The 24,245-nt window shown below is 34.9% G+C and overlaps 1 protein-coding gene across 3 annotated transcripts in view; it reads left to right on the top strand.

Moving 5' to 3' along the window:
* SMG1 (SMG1 nonsense mediated mRNA decay associated PI3K related kinase) overlaps window positions 1–24,245 on the top strand; it is a 128,652-nt gene that overhangs the window by 71,842 nt on the left and 32,565 nt on the right. For all 3 annotated transcript variants that reach the window (XM_069096013.1, XM_069096012.1, XM_069096014.1), the window contains 21 exons: window positions 103–212; window positions 3,681–3,828; window positions 4,375–4,534; window positions 5,256–5,376; window positions 6,716–6,964; window positions 8,529–8,813; window positions 9,145–9,289; window positions 9,422–9,560; window positions 10,542–10,772; window positions 11,256–11,433; window positions 16,082–16,243; window positions 16,579–16,796; window positions 17,096–17,250; window positions 17,816–18,038; window positions 18,950–19,196; window positions 19,778–20,007; window positions 21,585–21,833; window positions 22,159–22,297; window positions 22,393–22,502; window positions 22,638–22,856; window positions 23,592–23,782. In XM_069096013.1, coding sequence (XP_068952114.1) covers window positions 103–212; window positions 3,681–3,828; window positions 4,375–4,534; window positions 5,256–5,376; window positions 6,716–6,964; window positions 8,529–8,813; window positions 9,145–9,289; window positions 9,422–9,560; window positions 10,542–10,772; window positions 11,256–11,433; window positions 16,082–16,243; window positions 16,579–16,796; window positions 17,096–17,250; window positions 17,816–18,038; window positions 18,950–19,196; window positions 19,778–20,007; window positions 21,585–21,833; window positions 22,159–22,297; window positions 22,393–22,502; window positions 22,638–22,856; window positions 23,592–23,782 — 3,909 coding nt within the window. The remainder of the gene's footprint in view (window positions 1–102; window positions 213–3,680; window positions 3,829–4,374; window positions 4,535–5,255; window positions 5,377–6,715; window positions 6,965–8,528; window positions 8,814–9,144; window positions 9,290–9,421; window positions 9,561–10,541; window positions 10,773–11,255; window positions 11,434–16,081; window positions 16,244–16,578; window positions 16,797–17,095; window positions 17,251–17,815; window positions 18,039–18,949; window positions 19,197–19,777; window positions 20,008–21,584; window positions 21,834–22,158; window positions 22,298–22,392; window positions 22,503–22,637; window positions 22,857–23,591; window positions 23,783–24,245) is intronic.

Raw genomic sequence — 24,245 nt, 5'->3', positions numbered from 1 at the left:
GATTGGAATAAGGTCGTCATATTCATAAAAATGTCTCCCCCAGCAAATTGTGAATAAGGATACATTACAACATTTTGAAAATAGCTAATAATTTAATTACAGATCACTAAGCAGCTTTGAGTCCGGAGAATTTATTGAATGTACTGAACAGTTAGAATTATTACCGGGAGAAAACATTAACCTGCTTACTGGAGGATCAAAAGAAAAAATAGGTATGTAAGTAAAATTATTTTTATAGACTGCACATCTGTAAATTCATTATTTGAGTGATTATATGTTCATAAATGCAGGAATTAGGCCATAACTGGATATGTCCAAACATTTGAGTCAGTACTAGTTTTTAAGCAATTGCTGTATTTAAATTGGATTTAGTCAAATGTAGATACTTGTAAAATTAAATATCATATAGATTTATATTTTTAAAAGTACTGTTGACTTTTGTAAAATGTCTGACTTTTTAAAAATACATTTTTATTGATATTTATATCACCTACATTTCCTAGTATATCTCTTTCTCATCCCCTTCCAGAAAGCTAACCTTTATAAAATAAAAAATAAATAAGTGACTGGATTAAAATAGTTGTATAAAACTAACCAGCATTTCAAAAAGTCTGACATTGTAGTGTTCCACATCCATAACCTCCCCACCTTCCAAAGAAGGGAAAGAGATATAATTTCTCATAATTCTTCTTTAAGGCCAAGTTTGGCCATTTAATGTCACAGCGTTCAGTTTCAATTCAGTTTCAATTGTTCTTTTCATTGTGGTGTTGCTGTGTATTGTTTTCATGGTTCTGCTTGTTTCACTTGGTATGAGCTTTTATAAGTCTTCCTGTGCTTCTCTGTATCCATAATCCATGATCATCATTTCTTACATTTTAGTGATACTTCATTACATTCATGTACCACAACTTGTTTAGCTTTTCCCCAATTGATAGGAATCTCCTTTGTTTCCAGTTCTTTGCTACTACAAAAAGCGCGACTATAAATATTTTGGTATGTATGGGGCTTTTCTCTTTAACATTTATCTCCTTAAGGTTTATACCTAGCAATGGAATTTCTGGATATAGGCAGTCTAGTCACTTTCTCTACATGATTCCAAATTTCTTTCTACAATGGTTGTACCGATTCACAATTCACTGGCAATGCATTAATCTTTTTTTAGCTCTACCTTTGCCATTTTTCTAGATGAAAGGTGAAATCTCAGAGTTGTTTTGTATTTAATGCAGATTTGTATTTCTCTTGGTATGAATTATTTGAAACATTCTTTCATATTTTTATGGACATTCCTTTTTTTGATATGATTTTTAAAACTAAAACCAAAAGCTAGTATAAAGGACAGTACTAGACATTTTCCTAATAAATGAAAAGGTAAAGCAAAAATTCCTCCTTTCCCATGTTATATGATGATGATGATGATAGCAGCTAGAGAGCAAACATAGGTTAAATCTCTTGCTCAGGATCACACAGTTAGTAAATGTGTGAAGCAGGTTTTGAATTAAGTTCTTCTGGACTCCAAGCCTGGCACTCTTTCTTCTGTGCCCCTGGCTGCTCCTAGCCGACATAAGTCTAGAAATGCTATCAGCAGTAGCAGTAGAAGAGAGTCTAATGGGTTTACTTCAGAAATCCTTTGGAATCAACATAGATTCTAATTGAAACTAGCTAGGTGGCTCAATGGGTAGGGCATTGAGTCTGGAGCCAGGAAAGCTTTTTCTCAGTTTTCAGATGAAATAAAAACTCAGTGCCCTTTGCAGCATGGCAGCACAAAATTAGGCAGGTTGGAGCAATGCGCAGAGGGCTGGAATAAGGAAGAAGAGAGTTCAGATCTGACCTCATATACTTAATAGCTGTGTGACCCTGGATAAGGCATTTAGACTCTTTCTACCTCAGTTACCTCAACTATAAAATGAGGATAATAAATAATAGTACATACCTCCTGCAGTTGTTGTGAGGATCAAATGAGATAATATTTGTAAAGTACTTAGCACAGTGCCTAGCACATTGTAGGTACTTAATAAAATGCTTATGACCTTCCTTGAAATAATAGCTATTAACAGGTTACAAAATAAATAACATTTCTCTATAGTAATATAGCAAAACCTAGAAAGGAATAATAGAAGGGCACATCCCATTCACAGTACATGCTATATCTGGGACTCAGTCCACCAAAGCACACATACTTACTGATATAAAGTTCCCTTTAAAAAAAAAACAAAAAGAACAAGCAACTTAATTGAGGGGATATCCAGAGCTTGTGTCTGGGATATAACAATAGAATAAAAATGGTAATGCTACAAAAATTCATTTTCAGATTTAGTGCTATCCTAATCATAATTCAGAGCTAGATAGAATTTTTAAAAATCTAGATTATCAAGGGGGAAACAGTTTTTCAAAGAAAGGATAAAGGAGAATTAGGATTTAAAGAATTCATACTACATTATAAAATAACCATAAAAACCACTTGATAATGGTTGAAAAGTAGAAACTGTGATCTATGGAACAGGCTTAACAAGAAAAAATCAGCAATAATTGAGCTCAATCCAGCATAGATAAATATCTCAAAGACATTACCTAGGAAAACTATTATGTAGGAAAGAACTTTACACAAGAATCGCTGGGAACATTGGAAAGCAGTCTTGCAAAAGGTTAGGTTTATGCCAGCATCTTACAATATATACTGCAATACTCAAAATGAATCCATAACCTAAACATGATAGCTATGGCTATGGGATAAATTCATAATTAAAGTACAGATGAATGGATAACACTTTTGATTATGTGAAATTAAAAGAATTTTACATAAATAAAATTAATGCAGCTGGCATAGAAAGGGAAGTGGTTGACCAGTAAAACATCTTTATATAAAATAGCTCTAGTAAGAGTCTGACATTCAAGATAGATTTAGATAATATAGGTATTACAGATATACAGATATTTATATGTAGATATCATTACAGAGGTAGAGATTTAGATAATATGGATATTATAGACAACAAATGCAAATATATTAGATCAAAGCATTGCCCAGTGTAAATGATGGAAAGAGCTAAGCTGCAGAGCCTGTTTTGTAGAGTTTCTCACTTGGAGCTCCTTCTACTGGTGAAAGAATTAGTCTAATTTTAAGGGGTGGAGGTGATATTTTTTAAATTTAAACTTTGTTTAAAAATTTTAATGCAGTATTACCATTTTATTTATTCAAAGGAAACATCTTTGTAAAAAGATTTTTAAAACCTTGGATTCTTATTTTGTTTATAGTATAACTTAAAACAGTTTTGTATAATCTGTTTCACTTTACTATACACAGTGGGTAAGACCAAGACATCCCTATTTACATAGTATTTGGGCACAAAGTCTAGATATGCCTCAGATAAAGTTTTTTTCATTTGCACATATCTTTGACTTATAAAAAAATTTCAGTCAGTATTTCTGGGAAGTATTCATAGTATTGTAGTACAATGACTGATTTCTTAGTCCTCAAGAATACATTTCAGTTGTTGGACTGAGAATTTTTTATTTTCTAATAACAATGAAGCAGCATTAATAATATTTTCCTAAGATACAAAAGAAAATTGCATTTATCAGTAGCTGTGGTGGGTATTCTTTTAACTTGTCTAAATCCATTGACATTAGGATGTAAAAAGTAGGAAATACCATTTTTTATGAGATGCATTTCATTTTTATAGATATGAAAAAACTCCTTCCTAACATGTTAAGTCCAGATCCAAGGGAACTTCAGAAATCCATTGAAGTTCAGTTGTTAAGAAGTTCTGTTTGTTTGGCAACTGCTGTGAATCATATAGAACAGGAACAGAAGTGGCAATCTATAACTGAGTAAGTTTAAGAAACATTTTAGATATATTTGAATTTATCATTTAGTTGGTAGGACTTTGTTGCTCCTAAAATGGGTTAGGAATATTCTCATTATAAATTACATTGGCCTTGCTTTGTCTATGTATAATTCGTGTATAGGAATGGTAATCGGGATGGCTAGGTGGTGCAGTGAATAGAGCACCAGCCCTGGAGTCCGGAGGACCTGAGTTCAAATCCGGCCTCAGACACTTAACACAAAAACTAGCCGTGTGACCTTGGGCAAGTCACTTAACCCCAATTGCCCCTCCCGCAAAAAGAAAAAAAAAAGGAATGCTAATGACCAGATGAATTGTGGTTTCAAAGGAGCAAAAGGTTAAAATAATTAAAAAGCACAAATTATGCCATTTCAGTGTCATTTTATGATTGAAAAATGTTTGTCCCATCTTATTAAGAAATCAATATAGTACAGTGTCATACTTTTTTTCTGTGTCATACTTTTAAATAATTTAACTTTGAATCACAGATTGATAAGTTATGGTTAATTAATATCAAACTTTTTTTTTTCAGAAATGTTGTAAAATATTTGAAGCAAACATCACGAATAGCTATTGGACCCCTGAGACTCTCTACTCTAACTGTTTCACAGTCTTTGCCAGTTTTAAGCACTCTCCAACTATATTGTTCATCTGCTCTGGAGAATACTGTGTCAAACAGGCTTTCAACAGAGGTATATTTCTATGTGTATCAGTCTATGAAACTTTTATGAAGTAATATTCATGGTTAGACTAGTTTTCTAATCAATTCCTTATAGAGAAAATAGAAATAATTCTCACCTTTTTATATCATTAATAGTGCCTGAATTTTTCACTTAATATCTTATGCCCATTAAGTCTGTCTTTTTTGTATCTAGTTTCATTTTGGTTGAGAAATTATCAGTATCAGTTATCCCTGTTAAGTTTCAACTGGCCATGCTCACAAATGGAGAGTAAGTGGGAAGTAAATCAGTTTTTTGTTTAATTGCCTTTTTAAAAAGATTTTGATAGTTGTTTTGTGTCCTTTATGATAGGTAAATAAATGCTTATATTCTCAGCATTGACCAGAATTAATGAGTATGACTTTGGGCTTTTAATTTAAAACACTGATTTTTTTTTTTGAAACACATGCACATTAAAAGCATTCAGGCTTGAGTTAACTCAAGAATGATGAGTATGAGAAGAGACTTAAATGTAATAGTGAACACACCAAAAAATAGACTGAAACTCCTTGTATAATGAGAATTTGCTTATTGACCTTATTAATGGATCCTTAGCATTCATTTGAGATCACTGCCAGGATTAATTATATTTAGTCAGTTGTGTCATTCTCTGACTACCTGAGCTCATTACCCCAAAATAGTCAACTTTTAACAACTTTTTATGATATTCTAGTTTATGTAATTTTTTTTGCAGGACTGTTTAATCCCACTTTTTAGTGAAGCTTTACGTTCATGTAAGCAACATGATGTAAGACCGTGGATGCATGCACTGAGATATACTGTGTATCAGAGTCAGTTACTTGAAAAAATTAAAGGTATGCATACTACTTTCAAAATAAATACTTAAATGAATGCAGAATTAGTATTCATAGACCTTGTTAATAACTTCTTTGGAACAGCATGTATTTTTATAGAACTGTTTATAGATAATACCTGTCTATGGTGAAGAAAAGTGCTTTTAAAGTTATTTTTGCCTTTAAATAGTTATGAAAATCCCATTTCCAGAGTTAAAAGCCAGTACTTTTTTATTGATATTGCAATATAGTTGAATATTAATGAATTAACCATTGAAGTATCCATTTAGGAGTACTCAAATATAGGCAGAATATAAGAAATTTAGGTTTAGATTACAAACATTGATAACTGATAATAACTATGGACTTTTAACACAAATGGACTCCCTGGAAACTTATTCTTTTTCTCTCACTCTGTGTATATTCCCATCTTGAACAATTTTCTCTCAAGATCAATGAATGAAAATAAATAGGCCCCAGGAAGAAAAGCAAAAAGAGAATAAAAAATTTTACCTATTCATTTACCTTCCCTCCACTCCCAGCCTTCTGTCTCATAGCCTACCTTTGAACCAGATATTCAACAGTTGCCATATTGATCCTACTGCAAATTGATTACTAAAATGAAATTTCTTTCAAAGAAAAATAAACACATGGCTGGCTATACATTAGAAAATAAGTATGTCCAGTAATCATATGTTTATTGTGCAAAGTTTATTTTCATATTTCTTGAAATACAAATGAGTTTTATTGTGGTTTTTTTTCCTTTTACACAATCTATAAAGGAAAGAGTATTGGATACTGAGTCAAAAAACTTAAATCCCAGCTCTAATACTTGTGTTGGCATGGCCAAGTCATAGGACTGTAACAATGCTTGTGAAACAATGCTGCCCTGTAAGAGTGTGAGGAAATCATTATGCAACCTGTATAAGTGTTGCGAATATCATTTTCTATTTTCATTTCCATCCGTTATATTCAAAAGGTAGGGGGGAGGGGTTTGTTTGTTTTCTGGTTTTTTAGCTACGAACTGTTTAACCACCTGTTAAAGAAGGATGACACTTTTACACATATGACCAAATTATACTGAAATTCTGTGCATTTCCAGGGTATGCTTTTAAAACATGACTATTCTAAAAATCAGATTTTTGTATAAGTCAAAAAGGAGAGGAAGAGTAGTAAAGGAGTAGGAGAGGAAGTAGCAAAAGTGTGCTGTGTTTAGACCAGTGTGATACTTTTCCATGTGAGGGTTTTTGTTGGCAGAGCCTCAGATGTTATCATAACATAAGTGGATGCAACTTGACCCTGTGCCTGGATGGATGTCATACTGTTCAACATTAACAAATGTTTGTTTTTCTATTTCCAGAACAAACTGTTCCAATTAGAAGTCACCTTATGGAACTGGGTCTAACAGCAGCAAAATTTGCCAGAAAACGGGGAAATGTAGCACTGGCCACAAGATTGCTTGCACAGTGTAGTGAAGTCCAATTGGGAAAAACCACTACTGCCCAAGATTTAGTCCAGTATTTTAAAAAGTTGTCAACACAAGGCCAGGTAGATGAAAAATGGGGACCTGAGCTTGATATAGAAAAAACCAAACTTTTATATACAGCAGGTTAGTATAATGTTTATATTAATAGACTTAATTTTAAACTAATAGAAAAAATTGGGTTAAATGTTTAGCCTGATCTAGAGCTTGTAAGAGCTCTAAAATCTGGCTTCATCATAGAGTGGACTGAGACCAGGACTTAGATTCAAGAAGTGGAGGTCAAAGCCCACCTCTTCTACATACTGGCTTTTGTGACTATGGCCAAGTTCTTTAACCTCTTAGTGCTGTGGGTCAGAACAGAAAACTGATGAGTAAAATATAATATTTACTTAACAGTAAATATTTAACAAAATAAATACAACTTGGATAATGTTAATTTGTAGTTTTCTAAGCCAATATGTAGACCCCAGGGATCCATTTCTATTTGGGTTTGGCACCACTACTCCAGGCAACCTTCTGAGACTGTAGGTTATAGAGAAGGTATCAAACTGCATTGGTAGAAAGAGTTTCCTCTTCTGAAAGTTTCCTGTATCAGTGAAATAAGGTCAGCCCCTATCCCTGTAAAAATTGTATTCTGATGATCCATTTAACGTAGTGGTAATTTATCTTATCTCAGTTAACGTTTTTAGTTTTTCTAGTCTTTTTTACTATATGGAATAGAAATGTTTCTCTGACCCATGATTTGTCACTGAGCATACATATTTTACTGTTTCTTTATAACAAGGAAGTTATAAATTAATTTATCAGGACTGTGGGTCACTGGAACCATGAAATGCAATATCCTGTGAAAATACTAGAAATCAGTCTTACATATGACTAGTAATTATACTGAAATCTTGTGCCCCCTTCAAAGATCTTTCTCAAAGATTTGACTTCTTAGCACTGCGTGATTCCTTTTTTATCCTTATTTGCTTCATTTTACTATCAATGTATATTTATAGTTCTTAAATTTAACACATAATTTTGGGGAATGGGATAGAGGAAGAAGGTAGTATTCTGAAGGTGGAAAACTTGCTTCAGATTGCTTTTAGCCAGAATATAAAACTATTGGCTGAAAAGAAGCAAGTTGGTGTTTTGTCTATTTTTTTCTAAGATAAAATGTTTTTATTAGGATCTGTTTCATTTTTTAAGAAATCTTAAGAATTTTAAGGATAGGCAATATTTTCCCTAATGACTCTTTTCTTTGTTTTTTGCCCTTTTTGAGGGGGAAGGCAGGGCAATTGGGGTTAAGTGACTTGCCCAAGGTCACACGGCTAGTAAGTGTTAAGTGTCTGAGGTTGGATTTGAATTCAGGTCCTCCTGACTCCAGGGCCAGTGCTCTATTCACTGCGCCACCTAGCCACCCCATGACTCTTATTTTCTAAGAGCAACCTGCTTCGTTGGCTGTGTTAGTGAACATAATTTGTGGTATGGTAGTAGTCTACCTTAGAATGTGATGTTTTACACCAATAGTAGAATAATTTGTGATGTTTGTAAAATTAAGTTGAAAAACTTGACTGCTTTCCCCCTCTCTTCTTTTTGTCATCTAGTGATCATTACCATTCTGGTATCTAGTGTTTTCACCCCAAAACAGATGTGAGTATTCACTTTAAAAGGATTCTTTTAAATTATAGTTTGTTGTCTTACTCAGGTCAGTCAACACATGCGATGGAAATGTTGAGTTCTTGTGCCATAGCCTTTTGCAAGTCTGCCAAAGCTGAATATGCAGTAGCTAAATCAATTCTGACCCTAGCTAAATGGATCCAAGCAGAATGGAAAGAAATTTCAGGGCAATTGAAACAGGTATACAGAGCCCAACAGCAACAGAATTTCACAGGTCTTTCTACTTTGTCTAAAAACATACATACATTGATTGCACTACCATCTGTCAATGCAATAGAAGAGGAATATCCCCGGATTGAGAGTGAATCTACAGGTATCATTCCTTTTTAATTTTTAAAGTTTTTGCTTAAAATGAGTTTAATTTTTTTAATATTAACTGTTACACTGTTATGATTTCAGATTTTTAAAAATTCTTGTGACTACTAATACTAGTAAATAAGTATTTTAAGATTGTAATTAGTGATTTATATTGCTTTGTGTTGCTAACAAATAGGAACTTTTGTATTAAAGTGCTTCTATGTAGAATTCATTCTGCTTTTGTTTTACAGAGCTTTACTATATTCTACTTATCCAAAACCACATTGTTTTAATATATCTGACAGATACTATATTTAACATTTGCTGTTTTTTCTCAATCTTGATAGTAAATATTGGAGTTGGAGAGCCTGACTTCATATTGGGGCAGTTGTATCACCTCTCTTCAGTCCAAGCACCAGAAGTTGCCAAATCTTGGGCAGCACTGGCTAGTTGGGCATACAGATGGGGCAGAAAAGTGGTTGATAATGCCAGGTATGTACACATCAGATATTTAATTCAAATGAAATTTATTGAATTTGTTAAAGTATATTCCAAGATAGAGATTTGAGTGTTATCATTATTAAATTTGGGGTAGGTGGAATAATGATGTATTAATTTTTACAGTCAAGGAGAAGGTGTCCGTCTACTACCCAGAGAGAAGTCTGAGGTACAGAATCTACTTCCAGAAAACATAGCTGATGAAGATAGAGAAAAAATATATGGTATTCTTGGTCAGGCTGTATGCAGGCCAGCTGGAATTCAGGCAAGTAAAAAAAAGTTTTAAGTGTCACTTCTAATACAACTGGAGTGTTATTGTTGCATCATTTCCTTTTAAGGAAACATGTTGCATACTGCTCTTAATAAAACACTGTTTGGAATTATATAATTGATATTTTGACTGAGAACTTTTGATTTTGACTGAGAACATGATACTGCTTGTTTTAAGAGGCTGCACACAGCATCTGAGAAATCTAAAAGTATTGTTGGCTCAAGGTTATATTCATTAAGGTTGAATTTAAGTTAGTTTCATGTGACCCTGGGCAAGTCGCTTAACCCTCTTTCTCTCAGTTTCCTCATCTGTAAAATGAACTGGAGAAAGAAATGGCAAATCACTCCAGTATAACCCCAAATGGGGTCATGGAGACTTGGAAGTGACTGAACAACAAAGTTAGTTTTAGAGTATACATGTACCTATTGAAACATATCTCTCTCTATCTCCTTGCCTGAGCATCCTCTCTCTCCCACTGTCTCGCTAGCAAACTCTTTCCACCATAGGCTCCATGTGACTCCATTCAGCCTATTAGGGGGCAGAGTTTACTTTCAAAGCAGGGGAGGTCTTCACATTCTCCCCTAGGGCTATTAAGGGGCAGGGAAGATCTTCAAATTCCCATTACAGTCTTTCACACAAATAAAAATGCACATGTGCATACAGTCAGACACACACAAACACTTGCTCAAAGATAAAAAAAACATTAAAGTTTATCAAGTGATTTCTATACAATAACAATCCCATGATGTAGTCACTTGGTATCTACAACAGTTGGGGCACAGAGAATTTATGTACCTTACCCAATTGTATGTAGCACAAAAGTATTAACAAGAGAATCAGAAACTAGGTTTCCTGACTTAAAATATTTTTGTGTATTGTTTATGTCTCTGCATAAATATACATGTATATTTTAAAGACATTTAATTTTCACTTTTTGAGTTGAAAATAGGTTTTTTTCCCCTAATTTTCATTCAGGATGAAGATATAACACTTCAGATAACTGAGAGTGAAGACAATGAAGAAGATGATATGGTTGATGTCATTTGGCGCCAGTTATTGGCAAGCTGCCCATGGCTTTCAGATCTCGATGAAAATGCAACAGAGGGACTAATTAAAGTGTGGCGAAAAGTTGTAGATAGAATCTTTAGCCTCTACAAACTGTCCTGTAGTGCATATTTTACTTTCCTTAAACTCAATGCTGGACAGGTATGAAGTATAAATAATGCCTTTTACAAATTTGTCAAAGTTGCTTTGCTAGTGTATAGCAAGAGTATTTCAGTTATCCCTTCCACATCACAACTTTTCCTATAGCACTTTCAATAATTGCGAGTTGGCATAAAAAGTTAAATGGGGATTTTGAGGGAGTTTTACAGAGGCTATAGACACGAAGGCCAGCAGACAATACAGGAAAATTTTAGAAACTCAGACATGCATAATGTGTGTATGTATATATAATTTTTCTGTAATATCGATATATTTTATCTTTTAATACTGGAACAATTCAGACTTCTCTGCTACTAAGAGAGGGCCAGAAATTTTTGTGTTGATTTTCCAGATCACTGGGGCACTATGCTGCTAACCACTCCTCCCCCTCTCCCCCGCCCCCCGCCCCGCCATGTGGAAGGGATAGCTGTATAAATTTTTCTTTTTAACTCTCTCTTTCCCCTCTCCCATTTTGTTGATTTTTAGATTCCTCTAGATGAAGATGATCCCAGATTGCATTTAAGTAATAGGTCTGAACAGAGTACTGATGATGTCATTGTAATGGCAACATTAAGGTTATTGAGACTGCTTGTTAAGCATGCTGGAGAACTTAGACAGTATCTGGAACATGGCTTGGAAACAACACCCACTGCTCCATGGAGAGGTAACATGTGAAATGAAGCTTTGTAAAAACCAATACTTTCAGTGGATTTAGGAAAACTAAGGTCAGCTAGGTGGTACAGTAGATAGAGTGAAGGAGCTGGAGTCAGGAAAACTCATCTTCCTGGGTTTAAATCTGACTTCAGACACTTACTAGCTATGTGACCCTGGGCAAGTCACCCTGCTTGCTTCAGTTTCCTCATTTGTAAAATGAGTTGGAAATGGGAATGACAAACTACTCCATTATCTTTGCCAAGAAAACCCTAAATGGAGTCACAAAGAGTTGGACAAAATGAAAAATAACTGAACGACAACAACAGAGTGAAAACCTAATTATGTTTAAACATGGGAGTCTACATTACACCTCATCCTACACCATCTTTTATACTATAAATAATGTCTATTTACTAACAGACTACATGATGTAATGAACAAAGTACTATTTGGAGACAGGAAAGGCCCATGTTCTAATCCTGCTTCACAGGTACCAGCTGTGTTGCCATGGGCAAAATCACTTTAACACCTTCCTCCTTCCCCAGACTCAGATTCTTTAATCAGATATACAGGTGGCCTGCTTCTCTGATCAGAATCACAAGTAGGTATGATAAAGCATGAGTGATTTAAAGTGAAGCCCCCAATGACTATAAACTCCCTGTTGGCAGAGATTGCGTTGTCTAAACCAGTGGTTTCCAGAGTGGAGAGCAGTCCCATGGCCTGAGTATATGATGAACCATATTGAAGGGTCGAAAAATCCCACCTTCTCTGTCCGTTGGGACAATTATAACCAAACTAGTCTCAGGACACCCACAGTAGAACCTGTAGAACAACTCCTTTACCCACCACAATACTTCATTACTAGAGCAGACACCTCAGGAGGGTGTAGATTCTACCTCTCTTCTTTTCATTTGGGTTGGACAGAGTGAGTTGCATAGGATAGGTAGATGTGTTAGCTTGCCATATGTATCACAGGCCTTTTTTTAATATAACTTTAAATTCTAAATTTTAAAAAATGAACATTTCCACACACACAAGCAGGACATAAAGGATTGTATATGAGACAATGAATCTTCATTTCAGTCTACTTACTTTGTAAAAGAATAAATTCCACATTTTACTTTAGAATTGTCCTGTTTTTCTATGCTTGTTTTCTTCTGTATATTTCAAAAAATGCTTCAAAAGCCCTCTTAATTTTTGGAGGGGAGGCGCATTTTTATTGCTAACCTTCCTGTCTCTTCTATACTACGTCATCATATAACCCATTTCAATTGTTCTTGTGTTTGTATTTCAGAGTTCTTGCTCAGCTCTGATTTTTTTCATCAGAAATGTTGCAAATTCCTCTATACCTTTAAAGATCCATTTTTTCCCTGTAGAATGATATTTGACTTACCAAGCAAATTATTCTTGGTTATAGATTTCAATTTCTTGCCTTTTGGAATATTGTGTTCCAAGATCTCTTGTTTATAATTAAAATTGCCAGGTCTTATGTGATCCTGACTGTGGTACCTTAGTTCTTGAACAGCTTCCTTCTGGAAGCTTGCAGTATTTTTTCTTTGATATAAGAGCTCTGGATTTATGGATTTATTTTTTATATTTATTCCTGTGATTTTTCTTTTTAGGGGTTTCTTTCTGGTGGTGCTGCCCTCTGGTTCTAATAGATTGGGAAGTTTTCATTTATTATTTTTTTATCATGGTTTTCAAGGAGTCCAGTGATTCTTAAATTATCTCTCCTTGATTTTTTTTAATAAGCAGTATCTTACATTTTCTCCTATCAGGTCTTTTGATTATGTTCTAATATTTCTTGCTGTTTTGTAGAGTCATTGATTTCTGTTTGTCCTACTTTAGATTTTAGGGAGTCCACTATTATGTTTGGTGTCTTTCTTCAGTTTACTCATTTCTCCACTTTTGATTGTTGAATTCAGACTTTGTGCAGGCACTAGGCTCCACCCCTGCTGTGTTTTGGTGTGTGGTGTTCAGCCCTGCTTGTTTTTACCCTAGTTCATCTGTGTTCTTGCACTGTTTTCCATTTCCCCCAAGTTCAAAGAACTGGATCTTTAGGGCCCTTTTTAGTGTTAAGAATCTCCACATAGTTGGGCTATCCTGGTCTTAAAGTGCCACCCTTATCACTGTTGTTCCTTTTGCCTTCCTAGGTCAGTATACCACCCTGGTATTTTGACCAACTTGGGGCTTTCTTGGAAGCTCTTTTGCTGCCTCTGGACACAGAGCCTTGCAGGCTCTTTGCAGGATCTTTGGCTCACCCTTGGTCACATTTAGATGCTATCATCTTTGACCCTTTACTCTCCCAAACCTCACATATTCAGTCAGTTGTTAAATCTTACATTTCTACCTCCACAGCTTCTCTCAAATAAGTGCCTTTCTCACTTCACTCTCACAACCACCACTCTTATGACGTTATTACCTGTTGCCTGGATTATTAGAATAGTTTCCTAATTATTCTCCCTGCCTCAAGTTTCTTCCTTCTCTAATCCATCTACTGGACAGGTAACAGCGATTTTCCAAAAGTGCTCACGTAACCATCTCATTCACCTACTCAGCAGAATCCAGTAGCTCTGTATTGATCCAGAACCAAATACTTTGTTTTTATCTTGATCTTTTTTATTCCTACCTTTTTTGCCAGTTTTAGAATGTACACAATTGTTAGTATAATAGTACTGGTAATTTTTGAGCACATACATGAGCAAAATGTTTTTATTGAAGTTTGGCAGACATTGGTTTGAACCTTTTCCTGTAGAAATGTTGGCTTAGTTTTGCAATAAATTATATTTGCCATAGTGACAATTTTTCATGGCTAAGATTTTGATTTGAAAAATAGGCCTTTTTAAAAAAAATAGGTTACATTAAGTTCTTACCTGACCCTTTAAATTTTTTTTAAATAGAAACCTGTGATTTCATCAGTACAGAAAATTGCCTGTTTTCTTACAGGCAACCCACTTTACCAGTGCAGATCAGTAACTGCAAGCAGTTAAAAGTTTTGGCACCTGAGGGTCACTGAGAGTTTAAGTGACTTGTCTTCAGTTACACAGCAAGTTTATGTCACAGGGAGAACTTGAACTTATACTTCCTAACTCCAAGGGCAGCTTTATCAACTACTTCATTAAAGGGAAAAGCAAGTTTCCTCTTTCCTGACACAATTCTTATAAATGTCCAATAAGAAGTTGTCATAGAAGTATTACTCAGAAGTTAAAAACTTCTAAAAACTGTTCTTGTCTCCTATTGACTCACTGTTCCAATTATGTATTCACTAATGTGAAATTTTCTGTATGCTTCAGTGTAGAACTGACTAATTTATGTAGTTATTTGATTAAAATCTTGGGGGGAGTGAGTTTACCTCCAAGTTGCTTCCCTCCTTTTTTTGCCTTAAAAAATGTTTTTTTCTTAAATTTTACTATTTTTTTTTTTAGCTTTCTTTTCTTTTTACATGTTGAGTTCCAGATTCTCTCCCTCCCACCTACTGAAAAGGCAAACAGTATATCAATTATATATGTGAAATCATGCAAAACATATTTCCATATTAGCCATACTGCCAAAAAAAGAAAATTATATTTCAGTTTGCACTCAGAGGTTGTCAGTTCTCTCTCTGGAGGTGGATAGCATTTTTTCGTCATGAGATCTTTGGAATTGTTTTGAATCATTGTATGGATCAGAGGTGGCCGAGTGTCTCACAGTTGGTCATGATTACAACGTTACTGTTACTGTGTACAGTGATCTTCTGATTCTTCTCACTTCGCTTGGCAGTTTATCCAAGTCTTGGAATATTTTTTTTCTGAAGTCACCCCTGTATCTAATAGCATAATGGTTCTCTATCACACTTACATACCACAACTTGTTTAGCTATTCCCAAACTGATGAGCATCCCCTGGATTAAAATATTTGAATGATATGAAATGGTTGTTTTTCTTGGTCTACTTAATATGTAAATTCACTGAGAGGATTTAGCTATGGTTATGGGTAAGTAATTCCCATAAAGTTGAGAATAATTAAAGCCCATATGCTCTTTTTCCCAGACTTTGAGGACTTTGAAGGATCTTTACACCTAGGATTGGGGGGGGGGGCAGGTTGAGGGATAAGATTTTTTAAAATCTCACAGTTGCTAAGGACATTTCACTGTAAGAAGGGAGATCACAGAACTGGAGCTAGGAGGGTGGTTAGTACATGATATCTACTAAGTCAAAAGCTTTCATTTTATGGATGCAGATTTGGAGGTGTAGTAACTTGCCCCAGGTCAGGTGGCAATGCTGGGATTTGAACTATGACTCCAAATTCAGCTTTCTCTTTTTTGTACTATGTTACCTCCCGGAAAACTGTTTTGCAGATAGTTCTGATGGGTTGGATATTTCAGGTTCTTTTTTCCTCTCCCCTCCCTTCCTGAAAAAAAAAAAAGTATGGATTTAATGCAGGGGTTTTTTTTGGGGGGAGGGGAGTTGCTCTTTGGAGGGGGAAAGGCAGGGAAGTTGGGGTTAAGTGACTTGCCCAAGGTCACACAGCTAGTAAGTGTTAAGGGTCTGAGGCTGGATTTGAACTCAGGTCCTCCTGACTCCAGGGCCGGTGCTCTATTCACTGCGCCACCTAGCCACCCGGATTTAATGCAGTTTAAAAGATTTATTCAGACTTTCTTTCTTCCTCTTTTTCCAAAGGTATTATTCCACAACTTTTCTCCCGTTTAAACCACCCTGAAGTATATGTTCGCCAAAGTATTTGTAACCTACTCTGTCGAGTAGCTCAAGACTCCCCTCACCTCATATTGTATCCTGCAATAGTGGGTACTATTTCACTTAGTACTGAATCCCAGTCTTCAGGTATGGAATATTAGAATACTTTCCCTTTGAGTGAATTTACAACAATTTTGTGTTGTGTGAACATTCCGTTATGTAGTCTGTGACTTATTAGAGTCATCTTTAATGCCATTTTTTATTTTTCTTTTCTTGACTTTTGCTACAGATCATTCTAGTGTTTGTGGTACATTAATTTTTAAATTCTAGATAAATACGAAGAAAAGAAGTTGACTTGGAATGAGTTAGCTTGAATCATGTATTTAATGGTTTCGTTTAATGGTTCTTTTTCTCCGTTTTATTTAATATTATATGCACATGGAAGAGATATTTTTATAATCTATGTTTTGTCTTCATTCTAGGCAACAAACTTCCTTCTGCAATTCCTACCTTACTGGGCAATATTCAAGGTGAAGAATTATTAGGTGCTGATTGTGAGGGAGGAAGTCCCCCAGCGTCCCAAGATAGTAATAAAGATGAGCCCAAGAATGGTTTAAATGAAGACCAAGCTATGATGCAAGATTGCTACAGCAAAATTGTAGATAAGCTATCTTCTGCAAACCCAACAATGGTGTTACAGGTAAAGGATTTTGTTTTTATTTTCAAATTGAAGTATATTTTACTCAGGACTAAAATATACCTTTAATAGTATTCTGGAAATCATACTGGAGGGAAAAAACAATACATAATTTACTATATATTTTGTTAAACTATTTGAAATTTGAATTTCAAGATTAATTTTTAAAATTACATAGTGTTCATTCTTCTTGATATTGTGGAATTACTAATTTGGAATGGTGTAATTTAAAATAAAAATCAGACTTTTAACAATTATGCTGTACATACTCTAAAAATAAATACATTGTGATGTTTGTATAGGTCCAAATGCTAGTAGCAGAACTTCGCAGAGTCACCGTTCTTTGGGATGAGCTTTGGTTAGGAGTTCTGCTGCAACAACACATGTATGTCTTGAGACGGATTCAGCAACTAGAGGATGAAGTGAAGAGAGTTCAGAACAACAACACCTTACGCAAGTATGATTGATCAGGAAAATTTCAGAACAAATGGATATTCTTCTACTTTTGCTTCAACATCTACTTTCCATATTGCAATTTAGTTTATTTTCTATATGGTAACATTTAAGTAGAACTCTTATCACTTGACAGTATTAGTTTCATTTTTCAGTAGTTCTATAGCATCAGGTGTTATTTAATAGTAAGTTCTGTGTATATAAAATTTATTTAAATAAATACACAAAATATTTTTGTATATAATCTTTCCATATTAACATATAGTATTTTATTTGAAATGTAGTTTTTTCAAGGTAGTTTAGTCCAAAAAATAAATTTGAAGGCAGTTATCATAGGCAGGGAGACAGCTCTGAATGAAGAAGCTGACAGATCTAGGGAGGTAGGCTTCAAAAAAAAAAGATAAACTAATTGAAAGGCAGTGGTGTCATCAGTCTACATTGACAAGTTTCATTGCTAGTTATTTATAGTTGTCTCCTATTTGTGATTCATAAATCTAGAAATTTTGTGTGTGTAAATAATTACATCACATACTTCAAAGTGGCAAAAATAAAATTTCCTTTTTTATTAGAGAGGAAAAAATAGCTATCATGCGTGAGAAGCACACTGCTTTGATGAAACCCATTGTATTTGCTTTGGAGCATGTACGGAGCATCACAGCAGCTCCTGCAGAAACACCTCATGAAAAATGGTTTCAGGACAACTATGGTGATGCAATTGAAAATGCCCTGGAAAAATTAAAGAATCCATCAAATCCCGCAAAGCCAGGAAGCAGCTGGATCCCTTTTAAAGAGGTACTGCCGTAAGACTACCTGCAAGAAAGTACAAAAAAGAAATTTTTCTTTAAAGTTGATGGATGTTTTGGGTTTTTTGGTTTTGTTTTTTTTTTCCCAAATTTCCTTGGCTCTCTCTCCATAGGAGAGAGCTTTTTTAGCAAAAGCTGTGTAAGACTGTCCGTTATAGATTGTTGTGGGTTTATTTATTTTGTTTTGACAAAACTAAAGTTTCCTTTGATGTTAGCACCTACAACATAAATTATTATTAAGTGTTTGCCCTCTGCTGCTTACTGGTCCATTGTGACATAATCCAAAGGTGGTGAGCAAGTAACACTCTAAATTGGTTGTTAAATGTAAAGTGCCCAAGCTCAGCATTCTCTGACTTTTACCAAATACTAGTCATCTTCTCTTCTGTTACAGAGGAAAAAACAAAAGGAGGAGAGTGTTTGATCCTTTGTATAATTTACTTACTTTTTTTAGTGAATGTATTTAATGTTTATAATAACAAAAAGGCAAACAACCTGATAGCACTTTATTAGCATAGTAAATAAAACTGATATTGATTGGACTTTTAAATTACTTTTATAAATTGTGGAAATAATTCAGAATGACTAAATTAGGAGAGATTAAATATTAAAATAAAATGTTTTAATATTTATCTGCCATTTTCCCCATATATTTGTCAGATATGTTTTCAGAAGTAGCAGCATTACAAATTAATTGTGTGAAATAGATTTTTGAACCCTACCATTGGCTACTTCTTTTTCCCTTACAGTTATTAAGGGTTTTTTTTAATGCCATTTAATAATATTTCTTTTCCTCTTAGAATTGAAGCTTGTATACCAAAATAAATGTGAAGAAGTAAGCACTATACTAATATATTGAACTTTAGGAATTTTTGTTGTTGATTTTTTTTACTTTAAATATAGGTGATGCTAAGTTTACAGCAGAGAGCACAAAAACGTGCTAGTTACATCTTACGTCTTGAAGAAATTAGTCCTTGGTTGGCTGCCATGACTAACACTGAAATTGCCCTTCCTGGAGAAGTGTCTGCCAGAGATACAGTAACAATTCACAGTGTTGGTGGTACCATCACAATCTTGCCTACTAAAACCAAACCAAAGAAACTTCTCTTTCTAGGTTCAGATGGGAAGAACTACCCTTACCTTTTCAAAGGTAAGATTTTAAATCCTTACTCCCCCCTCCCCATTTGAAAAATAAGCATTTTTTTTTAATAGAGAACAAATCCCTTCACATTTAAAGCTAGTGCTTCAAACCTGTTGGCTAAAAAAAATGTATCTTTTAAAATAAACATCAAATGTGGTGTTCTACTATTATTAGTTTCTTTTTATATAACTTGTAATAACTTATAATTTATCCTTAGAAATTTAGAGCATTCATTATTAGCTAGGACTGACTGGTGTCAGAAGGAAGTAGTAAGGGTTGTACCCTTTGGCCCCAGGAAATTAAGATACTGTCATTACTTGGGTTCTTTCCCTAAAAGGTTGTAGAAATAGAAATTTTAGAGCATGGTTAATAATTTAGTTATTTTTCATCACTTCATTCCTGGTGCTGCAAGTAGAATTTTCCAAAAAAGCCATTCTTAGTATAACTATGCCTCTGTCTCTGTTGCTAAGAATTAATAAAGATACATAGGATTATCTGTTGAAAACATTTGCTTCCCCAGAGCAACCCAGTATCTCCCTTTTTATTTAGCCAGATCATCTGAATTTTCTGTGTTTTATTTTTAATTGTAGGACTGGAAGATTTGCACCTAGATGAGAGAATTATGCAATTCTTGTCTATAGTGAATACTATGTTTGCTACAATTAATCGTCAAGAGACACCTCGTTTCCACGCTAGACATTATTCTGTGACACCACTAGGAACCAGGTCAGGTCTCATCCAGTGGGTGGATGGAGCCACACCATTGTTTGGTCTTTATAAAAGATGGCAACAGCGAGAAGCTGCCTTACAAGCACAAAAGGTAGGTACTTTTATTGTTTTACATATTTACATCTATCTTTCTATTGAAATACACACAGATAGATATAAATGTGTAATATATAGATATATGAAAATGCTAATGACATTCTTTTTAAGATCATACTTTTTTCTAGTTCAGTAACTTAACAAATGTTTAAGTACTGGGAATATACCAGTTGGTAGGATGTGAGAATATATTAGAAAGAATAAAGGTATTTTTAATGGAAATGTGATTTTTGGTTAAACTTAAAAAAAAAATTGAGCCCAGGTACTATATAAGTAATATTGAGTCTTTGATGATGTGATGTTAAAAATGTAAAAAGGAATACAAAGATATTTATGTATTGGTGTTCACCACTCCATGCTGCCGGGAAGATCTCATTTCAAACCCATTTCTTTTTTTTTGCTTTTTGGAGGGGGCAAGGTAGGGCAGTTGGGTCTAAGTGACTTGTCCAAAGTCACATGGCTAGTTTTTGTGTTAGGTGTCTGAGGCTGGATTTGAACTCAGGTCCTCCTGACTCCAGGGCCGGTGCCCTAATCACTGCACTACCTAGCCGCCCCTCAAACCCATCTCTGACACATAGTTAACTGTGTGGACCTAGGCAAGTCACTTTTCTCTCAGTGCTCTAAGGCCAGTGGTGTCAGTCTCAAATAGAAAAGGGGACTACTAATCTGTACATTATCCCTGTAGGCTACATATTGACTTAATTTTCAGATTTGATATTATATATTGAATTGTTAGTTTGTTAAATATTTCTTAATTATATTTTAATCTGGTTCAACTGCACTTGGGAGTGTGGTCAGCCAAGTGTTTGACACCTCTGCTCTAGGCAACAGTCTAGAATTATAAATCACAGAATATCCAATCTGCATGGGTAGAAGGAGCTTCCTCACTTGGGAGTTCCCAATCCCTATCCATGTTTTCTATTAAATTAAATTCACAAGTTTGATTTGTTCAGAAAACCTTGACAGAAAAGAATATGAAATTATGGTCAAGATTTTTGTTTTTTGTTTTTTAAGTAAAAGAGGCAAATAGAAAGAATCCTGACACTCATTTTGAATTAAAACTGAAAGTAAAGGGGACATAGGGCCGTAAGGAAGATGAGTTAAACTATTTGGCACATCAAAAACTAATCTAGGAGGACTTGGACAGGCAAACAGTTTTATTAACATTTTTATAATTGGGGTTTTGTATTTTTGTTTTTAACAATTCTTTAGTTTAAACTTCTGGTTCTAAAAGCCGTTTCTGTTTCCCCTTCAAGTTCTTAGTTTTAAAAAGTGTTGTAAAAGGTCGGTTAAAGCTCACTGATAATACTAGCTGATATTTTTAAAGTTTTAGAGTTCTTTTTTTAAAAAATAATTAATGCTTTTCATTTTTACATCATATTTCCAATCTCATACCTAGAGAGCCCTTGCTTAAAGACTTAAAAGAAAGGAGAAAAAAGCATTTCAGCAAAGCTAACAGATTATCAGTTCTGTCTGACAGTAATAGCTGTTCAGGCTTCTGTTGGAAATAAAAGTGCAATTTTGGTTTTGGGGGTTGGTTTGGTTTTTTTTGTTTGTTTGTTTTTTTCATAGGCTCAAGATTCTTATCAAACTCCTCAAAATCCTGGAATAGTGCCCCGGCCAAGTGAACTTTATTACAGTAAAATTGGACCTGCCTTAAAAGCAGTTGGGCTTAGTCTTGATGTCTCTCGTCGTGATTGGCCTCTTAACGTGATGAAGGCTGTGTTAGAAGAGCTAATGGAGGCGACACCACCAAATCTTCTGGCTAAGGAGCTCTGGTCGTCTTGTACTACCCCTGATGAATGGTGGAGAGTTACACAGGTATGGTTTGTTTAAATTGAAGCTTAGGGCTTTAATAGTTAATGCATAATGTTTATAGCCCTAATTGTAGAACTTAACTAGGGTTATAAAGAAGAAACATCAAGTAGTTTTAAGTGAGACTCAGAGGGTTGGGGGGGGAGGTGGTGTGGAGCACACCAAAAAGAATTAGAAATAGGAAGAAAAGTAAACTAGTTAGGTAGATGGACCATCTATGAGAGAGTGAGGTGTTGTAGTTTTAAAAGCATTGATACTGGTTTTAAAGCATTATTTTCATGTTTGAAAAGTAATTTCTACTGATATATAAAATCTTTTTTTTATTTTTAAGTCCTATGCAAGATCTACCGCAGTCATGTCTATGGTCGGATACATAATTGGCCTTGGAGATAGACATCTGGATAATGTTCTTATAGACATGACTACAGGAGAAGTTGTTCACATAGATTATAATGTTTGCTTTGAAAAAGGTAAAATAGAATTTATTTTTGTATGTTTATAAAATGACTTCACCTGAAGTGAGTAGGGAGGTCTAAAATAAGAACAAAAATATCTTGTTGTTTAGGTAAAAGCCTTAGAGTTCCTGAAAAGGTACCTTTCCGCATGACACACAACATTGAAACAGCCCTGGGTGTGACAGGAGTAGAAGGAGTTTTCAGGCTTTCTTGTGAGCAGGTATGCTTTTCACTCTTTTTTGGGTGCACTTTAACAAAGTAAGGAAATGTATCTGTTATTCTTGCCTGCAAAACAAGATTTTCTTTTTGTAAAGAAAGTAACCACAAAACTAATATAAAATTATTTATTTAACAGGTTCTGCACATCATGCGACGTGGAAGAGAGACTTTGCTTACATTACTGGAAGCATTTGTGTATGATCCTCTGGTGGACTGGACAGCTGGGGGAGAAGCAGGATTTGCTGGAGCTGTCTATGGTGGTGGTGGCCAGCAAGCTGAAAACAAACAAAGTAAAAGAGAGATGGAGAGAGACATTACACGAAGCCTTTTCTCTTCCAGAGTAGCTGAAATTAAGGTGAAATAAAAACATGATAATGTATTCTGTTTGAATAGTTAAAAGTGTGTCAGTGGGGGCGGCCAGGTAGCACAGCGAGTAAGAGCACCGGCTCCAGTGTTGAGAAGACCTGGAGATCGAATCCCAGGCTCAGACACTTAGCACCCACCCAGAAACAGCTGGCCGTGTAACCTTGAGCAAGTTACTTAACCCCAATTGCTTAGGGGCGGCCAGGTGGCTCAGCGAGTAAGAGCACCGGCTCCAATGTCAGGATGACCTGGATCAAATCCGGGCTCAGATACTCAGCACCACACCTAGAAATAATAATAACTGGCCGTGTAACCTTGAGCAAGTTACTTAACCCCAATTGCTTAAAATAAAAAAAAAAAAGTGTGTCAGTGACTTGAACCACCACTACTACTTAAATATAGCTGTTCTTCTAAAGGTTCAGTAGACACAATTTTGTTCATTTGGGATCGATCTTAGGAAATATTACTTTTCCTTCTAAAAGCACTATGCTAGTGAATCAAGTCTTAATTTTCATCATGTCCCTTTTAAAAAAAAAAAAAACTCCCAATATTTTTGTCAAGGGCCATGCATTGTATTTACCTTCGTTTGTTTGATTATTTACGTGTCACTTTTCTTCTACTGTCTAATAGTATAATTTGCTTTTTGTATTATTGAGTTAATGATGCTAAAACTGTCTGAGAAAATGAACTGTAAGAAAACTTCCTAATAACAATAATTTTTTTATAGGTAAACTGGTTTAAGAATAGGGATGAAATGCTGGTTGTGCTTCCCAAGCTAGACAGCAGTTTAGAAGAATATCTGAACTTGCAAGAACAGCTGACAGATGTTGAAAAATTACAAGGCAAACTTCTTGAGGAGATTGAATTCCTGGAAGGAACTGAAGGAGCTGATCATCCTTCTCACACTCTACAGCACAGGTATCAAAGAATTGTTGAATTTGTTTATAAGTGTGTACTTTTTAATACCCATGTGACCTTGGGCAAGATCATTTTTCTAACCCTCAGTTTTCTCATCTGTAAAATGAAAGAATTGAGCTAGATAGCCCCAAGTGTTCCTTTCAGCTCTAAATTCATCATCTATGAACATATGAGGGTTTTTTTCATATTTGATATAGAAGAAAGAGTACTAGAATCACTGCCAGAGAACTTGGGTTAAAATCCCTACTCTCCTACTTGGTACTTCAAATGACTTGACTTATGTGGCCTATGGTTTCCTTAATTATAAAATGAGGAAGTTGGTCTAGATAACTGGGGGTCCCTGAGACTCTTTCATGGGGTCCATGAAGTCAAGACTACTTTAATAATACTAAAACATTATTCACCTATTAAAATACTCCCTTTTTCAATTGAAGAAGGGGTTTTGAATGCCATTAGGCTCCTT

Source organism: Petaurus breviceps, unplaced genomic scaffold, assembly GCF_028583685.1.
Source record: "Petaurus breviceps papuanus isolate PSGF00001 unplaced genomic scaffold, PetGlider_PUasm1.0 229, whole genome shotgun sequence".
Taxonomy (NCBI): domain Eukaryota; kingdom Metazoa; phylum Chordata; class Mammalia; order Diprotodontia; family Petauridae; genus Petaurus; species Petaurus breviceps.
Note: the sequence above shows the minus strand (reverse complement) of the source record. Positions and strands in the feature narration are given on the sequence as shown.